This window comes from Paroedura picta, chromosome 5, assembly GCF_049243985.1.
Source record: "Paroedura picta isolate Pp20150507F chromosome 5, Ppicta_v3.0, whole genome shotgun sequence".
NCBI classification, from domain to species: Eukaryota; Metazoa; Chordata; class Lepidosauria; order Squamata; family Gekkonidae; genus Paroedura; species Paroedura picta.
This window is the reverse complement of record NC_135373.1, coordinates 18642293-18650920: the sequence shown is the minus strand read 5'-3', so window position 1 is coordinate 18650920 and position 8628 is coordinate 18642293. Positions and strand designations below refer to the sequence as shown.

Genomic DNA, 8628 nt, shown 5'->3' with positions numbered 1-8628 from the left:
CAGCAACGGTGATGGATGCTGCTGCTCGTGTCCACAAGAGCAGGGCTGGCTGGAGAGAGCAACTGGGGGCAGGGGCAAGCGGGCGGAATGTGAGGCCCCTCGACCTGCTCAGCAGAGGGCAACATACAGGCTACTTTGAGGCTGGCGTGCACTGCAGCTGCCAGGGTCAGGCTTGTATATAGTGCATTGTTGGTCGCATGCCGCACTGGAGCTGAGGAGGCGGGGCGGCTTTGTCGGCCTCACTGGGTGGCGAGGTCCAGTGGTGGGCAGGGTGCTGCTGGTGGGGGCCTGGCAAGGTGTGGAGTAGGAGTGTGGGAGGGGCCAGGAGGCATGAAGGATGGCAGATGGGGTGATCATGGGCCGGGGGGGGGGGGGGAGCCAGGTCTGTGTCAGGCAGCAGGGGAGACCCTTGTCGTGGCATACAGACGGGCTTCAGCCTCGGCGGGAGGTGGCATAGCCTAATTCCGTATGGGACGAACCAGAATACAGACATGAGCTGCCATTTGTAAAAACTGTTACTGTGTCTTTACTGAGAACACAAGCAGGTTGAAGCCAGCTGGCTGCATCAGCTTCAAATTAATACAGTGATCGTAGGTAACAGCCAGGACATGCAGAGAAGCAACCAAACGCATTACTAGCTGAATTTGGGTGCCTTAGTACATCTTATGAGATCGGAGAAGTACATTGAGGGGTCATAAGTTAAGAGAGTTTTAACTGTTATTTTGTTCTCAAGACTTGGAGCCGGTCAAGAGTCACAACAGTCATCTGGAGATCGGATGTGCTTGATTTCTTTGCATGATATTTGTTGGCTTGACTTTTAGATCATATGCACCAAGTAACAGGGTTTCTATGGTGTTATTTTCTATGTTTCAGAAGTGCTGAAGAAGGCTGTGGCTGAAAAACAGTTTGAAAACAGCAGCTTTTTTGAGTTACTTACACTTCTGTGTGTTTTCTAGCAGTTGTTATTGGTTTGAAACAGCTGCATTTTGTACGACTGGAAACAACGTTGTTTGGAAAAATGACTCTTGGTTATTGCCATAGTTTATTAGTGCATGTTAACGCATTAACTGCTGCACTGTTTGCATTTTCGTTGCTGAATAGGTATGGCGGGTGTAGATGGTCATCCAAAAGGCAAAATGCCAGGAGAAAGCTTTCCAACTCCTTGGCCAAACTGCCTTAAATGCATGGAATGCAGACTGTTTCTCAAAGAAAGGAGAGATGGTTCACACCCTTCCATCACCCATTTTCTACTTCCTGCTCAGGCTACAGAGGCGACATTTCCTACTGGGGGAAATGCCTGTTTCACATACTCCCCTGAACCAGCCACCCTTCAGCCCCAAGGGACAACCAGTTCTGGCATTCCTGTCCTTGGGGCACCTTCCCCTCCTTATCAGGAAAGATCCGTTTCTGTGCCATTCCTTGTCTCCCTCTGGCATCGGCTCCTCACAAAGCCATGTGCATTGTCTTCCCGCCTCCACCCAGTTCCAGGATGCCGCGGCCCGTAGCCACAACTTCTGCTAGAGCTCCCCCCGGGCATGGCGGATGTAGTGTTCATGCAGCCCTGCCTCTTGATTAAAGCTCTCTCCGCATTCCATGCAGTAATAGGGACGGGAAGGCAGCAACTCCCGTGTCTGCTGGTGGAAGGCTTGGTGCCGACGCAGGTTGGAAAGCTGGCGGAAGCTCTTGCCGCAGTCCGGGCACTGATGCGGCAGGCTGTAGCCAGCAGCGTGGCCCAGGCGGTGACGCTGGTAGTTGGCCAGCTGGTCAAAACGGCGGCCACAGTCAGGGCAGTCAAAAGTAGATTGCAAGCAGTCCGTGCAGTCAGAGGGCGGGGTGGGTGCATGGCCCCGCTGGTGGCAGATAAGTGCCCGGGAGCTCTCAAAGGCCTTGTTGCAAATAAAGCAGACAAAGAGGGTGTCGCGCAAGTTGGCCTGAACAAATTCCTCTGGGTGTTCTCTCTTCATATGCCGTTCTTTGAATTTCTCATCTGGGAACGTGATCAGGCAGTGAAAGCACTGGTTTGCACCCAAGCTGTCTGGAGTAGGGGAATAAAGAAAGAGTCAAAGAGGGCCTGACAGAACCAGCAGTCTAATCTGCAGAGTCACCTCTGTGGAAATGGGCTGGTTAGAGCGCTGGGAAATGATTCGCTCTCCTGATCATCTGCGTCTCGTTTGGACACACAATAGTTCAGGGGTAGTCAAACTGCGGCCCTCCAGATGTCCATGGACTACAATTCCCAGGAGCCCCTGCCAGCGAATGGAGGGCCGCAGTTTGACTACCCCTGCAATAGTCTCTCAGACTTCAGACAATTGGCTACTTTTAAATGACTGAAAGAAGAAAAGGGCCACATTAAATCCAACAAAGATAATAAGGGGGGGATTCATATTTGTGGAACTCCAACGTGTTTTGTGTCAGATTTCTTCAAGGGGATATTACTTCAAATTCTCAGCAGAATGTTACTTTCCCTTTTGTAATATCCCCCTGAAGAAGCTTGACACAAAATGCCATCAGGTTTCACAAATATGAAAAACTCTTTCTCTGTAAGCACCAATTTTTTTTAGATTTTCTACTTTTAAGTCAGTCATATATACAACTACTGGAAGGAACAGTCGGAGGTCTCTGTTCTTTTATCTGATGCTGCTGCAAAAAAAAAGAAGCATTTCATCTAGTACATGCAGCCTCCATAGCCAAAGGAGCTAAAATGTTGTAGTAGTTAAGACTGGTAGCAGCTAATCTGAAGAGCTGGATTTGATTCCCTGGTTTGCCACGTGCAGCCAGCTGGGTGACCCTGGGCTCATCACAGGCCTGATAGTGCTGTTCTGACCAGGCAATCCTGTCAGCAGCTCTCTCATCCTTACCTACCTCACAGGGTGTTTGTTATGGGGAGAGGAAGGGGAAGTGATTGTAAGCTGTCTTGAGATTCCCTTGCGCAGTGAAAAGTGGGGTATAAAAACCAACTCTTATTCTAATAGAAGGGACCGAATCCAATTACCACAGGAGCCTGTGCCTTCCCCCTCCTAGGGACCCGCTGACATGCACAAGAACTGTGGATCAATGGCAGAGTATTTGCTTGACATGCAGAAGGTCCCAGGTTCAGTCCTCAGCACCTCCAGTCAAAAGATCCAGGCAGTAGGTAATGGGAAAGACCTTGGCCCTGAGATGCTGGAGAGCCACTGCCATTCAGAGTGGACACTACTGACTTTGATCAAGGATCTGATTCAGATTTAGGCAGATGCATGTGCTCACAACATACATGAACCCTCCAATATGAGAGGAGAAAGGAAATAATAAATACTGAATTAGGAGAATGAGCCCATGTATGCCCTAACAAGCACTGTGTGGCATGAGGAAGACATAGCAGGAGAGGGCAAAGCTACTGCCAAGCCAACTCCTACTCAATGTAACTAAGCACACAATTCTTCAATCAGGGCCAATAAAAAATATCACCATCTAGGGACCCAGGGGCCCTTCCCCTCATGCACAACAGAGACACAGAGAGTCTCCAGAACCTGAAGAATACTCCTAAGGAACTCAAAAACCACAGTTATTGAAGTGAATAGTTAACAGCAGAAGCTGTAAAGTTACAACGTCCTTTAATGTTAGATAGTTATAAGTTACAAGTTATATATGTTACAAGTTTATGAACGCTATGTATTGCACCACAAATTTGTATTATACCTCCATTTTTAACTTTTTCATTGCCCTGAGCCTCAAGGAAGGGTAGGATATAAGTATAATTAATTAAATTAATTATTAACTAAATAAATGAATAACATTAGCCGGCTGGTTAATAAATAAATAACATTAGATGGCTGGTTAACATTTTTCCAGTACAGTCATGAAAACCTGAAATGAGAACCAGCGTTTTCATGACCCTGCTTAGCATGCAATGAGCCAATGAATGGCTGTCTGGGGTGCAAATACATCAAATTCCTAAAAACTGTACAACCACCCCTCCTCACAAACAGACAGAACAAGACACCTAGCAAAATTGTTAAGACTTCTGTTTTTGTTATTTAGCATGTACTCTTCTTTACCAAGGTGATAACAAAAAGGGGAAATCCCTAGCATCAACGACAGATTGCAATACTCACAGATTGTGCTAGAGGATTCTTTGTCCTTGCTACGTGTGCTTGGGCAGACTGGTAACACTGCTGTTGGGCTTTCCTCTTCTTCTGTGCAGACAGGTTCTAGTTTACAAGTTGGCAGTGGCTCCTGGGTTGGTACATCACTCTGCCCATCATGATTTGGCACCTTTGTAAGATGTTCAGCCAATGGCAGCTTGTTTACCGTAGCAGATTCACCCATTCCTTCTACAGAAATGAAGCCAACAGGGATAGTGAGCAAAAGAGCCATCTTTTTAAATTCTGCTGTAGACCCAGCCACAATGTACTACTTTTCCTGAGCCTTCCACCACAGCCTGCACATGCTAAATAGCAACTGCAACAGGCTAGTATGCCCAATAATCTGGAAAGGCCTTTGTAGACAAGAAAACAGTGTATTACATTTTTCTCTACTACCACACTCTTGTGGGCCAGCAGGCAATTATTTATTTATTTATGATATTTATATACCTCCCCGGGGGCTCAACACAACAAGTTGGCTAGTAACTTACAGAATTTCACAAAGCTGCTATGTACAGACCAATAATCAGGAGAAACCGGCAGGGCCGTTTCTTCCAAAAATAGCCACCCTGCCATATCCAAAGGATCCCTCACAAAGAAAATGCTCCCTGGCTTATCTTTCTCTTCTGGGACGGGTCTGCAACCTAGCAGCCACACACACACTTTGCACGCAGAAAACCCCAGCACCAATCATCAGCACCTCCAGTTCAAAGGGCCAGCTAGTAGATGATACATAAGATCATAGCAAATGATACATAGTAGATGATGCATAAGACCAGAGGGCCAGAGCCAGCCAGGGGCCACACTGATCTCGACAGACCAATGGCCTGACTGATTAGAAGGCAGTTTAATGTATGTGTATGGGGGTCCTTTTCTCAGGGCACCCTGAAAAGAACAACACGCCTGGTGTGAGCACCCAGTGGCAATCATGGCATGTCGGGATGCCAACTCCAGCCTGTGGAAACTGCTGGAGATCTGGAGGATGTCCCTGTAAGGGAAGAACTTGGGGAGGAACTTCACCTCGAATCTATGGTATACCCTGGCAGCTCTGCCTTGTGAAACTGCCATGTTTTCCAGGATAAATACTCTGTCCTCTGAAGATCAGCTGCGTTTCCAGGCCTCACTGAGAGGCTGGCAGCCCAAACATCGTCAATACCCCCTGACCAATTACCCCATGCCGCTCCCCACAAGGGGGCTGCCCCCCATTGGTTTCACCGACGCCCTCTCACATCCTGCCTGCCTGCAGCCAACGGGACACCCGACCAAGCCCCAGCCTCGCCTCCTTCCAAGCCCCCCATCTACCTCGCTCTGCGTTTTTCTACCCCCCTGGGCTTTTTCCTGCTTCCGGGTCCATTCACTCCCTTCCACGAAGGCCCCTTGACCTGTTTCCTGTAAAGCCGTCCACGGTAGTGCCTGAATTCAAGAAAACCACAGCAAGATCTTTCCGTCGGGTTGACACTCGTTGATTGCGGTGGTCGCCCTTCTGTATGAAAGGGAGAGGAAGACTTTCGGGTATTATCTGAAGGGGGCGAGTTTCAGAAATGTTGATTTTTTTTTCTGGCAGCGCACAAGTTCCCCTCTAGGCAGGACAACAGCGCATGCGTGCCTATAAGTCGTTGATGCGCCTGGTTCGGCCAGAGTTCATCAGCAGCGCTCCGGGTTATAAGAACGCGGGGCGCATGCGCCGTACGGCGTTTGCCCCAGCAATGCAGGGACGCTTGAACGGAGGGGCTCTGCACATGCGCCTTCATGCAAGAGGCGTGCGTTCGGGTGTTTACACTTGTCCCTGACTTGCAATGACGGCATGACGGAAAGAAATTCAACAGGTGAAGCCTGAGGGAGCTTTACACTTTGAAGAATTACCTAGCCCTTCCTCACGTTCAAATGCAAGCAAGGAAAGGAAACTCATTAATGTACAAGGCAGATGTCCCTCTTCGTTTGCTCTGCAAACATTCTCCCTGCCTTAATTGAAACAGCAGGGGAGGAAGGGATATTTTCCAGCTTCCTGGAAATTTGGGGGCGGAACTTGGGGAAGGATCTCAGCAGGGTATAATGCCACACAGCCCACCTTCCCAACCAGCCATTTTCTCTCAGTAAACTGACCTCTCTAGTTGTGATTCCAAATCTCCAGGCACCACCTAGAAGTTGGGAGCCATAGCAGGCAAGAGGAAACTGCCAGATAGAGTTTGCTGCAGGGCGGGGACTCCATTCTGTCCAAGTCTAGAAGAATGGGATAGTATGCAGTAATGGGTAGTGGTCATACTTGAAACAAACAGATCACTTTCGAAGTTTGTGGAGAACCTGATTGTGAAAGCGGGAGATACAGAACGAGAAGCAATTTTTAAAATATATAGTAAATGTACTCTGCGAAAGAAGAATGAGAATAGCAAATATATATTTATATATCTTTGATTTTTGATGATGTTAGGTGATCCTGTGGCTCATCTGTCTCTGTGTCTTCCGATCTTGCTCTGCACAGCGTCCATTTTGATTGTATCTAACGACCACATTGTCAGCCTGGTTTCCTTTTACCGCTGTACCAGCTGCAAAATGCAATTATACAACATTGTATTAAAATGCCGACATCCAGTCCATTTCCTCATTTAGGCCATGTGTAAAAGAGTTCAGTTGGTATATCCAACACTCTTTTCCTCAAGAGTTTGGATCAGGGGTAGTCAAACTGCGGCCCTCCAGATGTCCATGGACTACAATTCCCAGGAGCCCCCTGCCAGCGTTTGCTGGCAGGGGGCTCCTGGGAATTGTAGTCCATGGACATCTGGAGGGCCGCAGTTTGACTACCCCTGGTTTGGATGATATATCTGCTGATGTAGACACCTGTTCGATGGCCCAGAATCGCAGCTGCCTCTCTGTGTGTCCAGCTTCCACAAAGTGTTTTGCCAAGGGAGCTGTTAGTTTCTTACATCTAATATTGCTCCTATGTTCACACATTCTTGTTCTTAGGTTCCTAGATGTACAACCTACATAAAATTTACTGCAAGGACATTCAATCCCATATATGACATAACTGCTTGAACAATTTATAATTTGTCTTATGTGGTACGTTCTATCACCAGCCTGATTCTGGAATGTGTTTTTCTTGCATGCCAGAGCACATACCGAACAGTGGCCGCAGGGGAAAAAAACCTTGAGGAATATCCTTTCCATCTATTGTAGTAATTGCTGTTTTGTTATTGTTGTTAATTTTACTTTTAGCTAACATGTCTCGAATTTTTTTTGATCTCCTGTAAGAAAATAAAGGTGGAGCTCTACATCTAGGGATGGTTGATAAAAGATGCCAATGTTTCTGGATGGTGGCTCTGACAAAATTATAAGACCTGTTGTATGTAAAAACAGCAACCATCCTATCTGAATCTTGATTTCGTATCTTGGGTTTCAGAAGGGAGTCTCTTGTTGTATTTTTGGCTTTGTAGAGGGCATGTTTTAGAATTTTTGCTGAATGCGCTTTGTGTGGTGTAGTATTTCCTTGTTTGTGACTTTTGCTGTCAATGGAACCCGATTAAGTCTTCTCCAACACCAGAGTTCAAATTCATAAATTCTTCTCTTGTCCGATTTTTCCATCTTCCAACTTTCACAGCCGTAAGTGGCTATTGGAAATGTGATAGATCAAACTAATCTACAGTTGGTAGTCAGGCTTATGTCCTTGCTTTTCCATGTTTGGCTCAAGCTCATCATTGCTGAATGACCCAGAGCAATGTGACATTTCTATTGTGCAATCAAACCTCTGATCAGTTTGTGATCCAATAAAAATTAATTCTTAAAACACATTTGATTTTAACTTGCCTCTCTAATGTGAGATACCAATGTGACATTTCTATAGTGCAATCAAACCTCTGATCAGTTTGTGATCCAATAAAAATTAATTCTTAAAACACATTTGATTTTAACTTGCCTCTCTAATGTGAGATACCAATGTGACATTTCTATAGTGCAATCAAACCTCTGATCAGTTTGTGATCCAATAAAAATTAATTCTTAAAACACATTTGATTTTAACTTGCCTCTCTAATGTGAGATACCTCATGGATCTTTCTGCATTTTGATCTATTATTAGTCATATTTAATATCTGATGAGGTGTGTTACATGATATACAGTAATGAAAATAATATAGCGGCAACACAGATTAATTATTATCAGGATTATTGTAAAGGAGGATGATGGGGAAAACCTTTCTTTTGCTTGTTTCATCCTTATCCATTGTTGTTCCTCTATATATTTCTGAAACAGCCTAGGGGATGGGGCGTGTCCAGCTGTCCAAATTGAAATAGGGCCAATCAGAGTGCAGCCAGCTTTGTCCTGATTGGCCCTGCCCCTGCGGCTCCCGCCCTCCGGCCCTGGACTCTAGCCTCTTTGCTCTCAGATGCCTCAGTGCCTGGAGCCAGCAGCAGGTGAGAGGGCCCTGGACAAAGGGTCGTGGTGGAGGGCCTCCTAATGAGGGCCCCTTGGCCTGCTAGGCTGGGCCTGCTAAGGAGCTCTGTCTTGGGA

The 8628-nt window shown here is 46.6% G+C and overlaps 1 protein-coding gene across 7 annotated transcripts; it reads right to left on the bottom strand.

Moving 5' to 3' along the window:
* Window positions 1-497: 497 nt before the first annotated feature.
* ZNF576 (zinc finger protein 576) lies at window positions 498-5761 on the bottom strand. Of its 7 annotated transcripts, none has more exons than XM_077336795.1 (3): window positions 5507-5761; window positions 4095-4313; window positions 498-2035 (listed from the first exon to the last, which is right to left on the bottom strand). In XM_077336795.1, the coding sequence occupies exons 2-3, from the start codon at window positions 4306-4308 to the stop codon at window positions 1518-1520; spliced, it is 732 nt and encodes a 243-aa protein (XP_077192910.1). In that variant the 5' UTR covers window positions 4309-4313; window positions 5507-5761; the 3' UTR covers window positions 498-1517. The 7 variants fall into 7 exon arrangements, with proteins under 7 accessions (XP_077192910.1, XP_077192908.1, XP_077192911.1 ...); XM_077336793.1 differs by having other exon boundaries at window positions 5427-5760; XM_077336796.1 differs by lacking the exon at window positions 5507-5761 and adding an exon at window positions 5354-5422.
* Between the last annotated feature and the right edge of the window lie 2867 nt (window positions 5762-8628).

Excerpts from the sequence above, each read along its gene's own strand:
- ZNF576 (XM_077336795.1), bottom strand. The coding sequence starts at position 4,308 with ATGGGTGAATCTGCTACGGTAAACAAGCTGCCATTGGCTGAACATCTT. Across the intron at positions 2,036-4,094 it reads AGAATCCTCTAGCACAATCT|ACAGCTTGGGTGCAAACCAG; the intron begins GTGAGTATTGCA and ends CCCCTACTCCAG.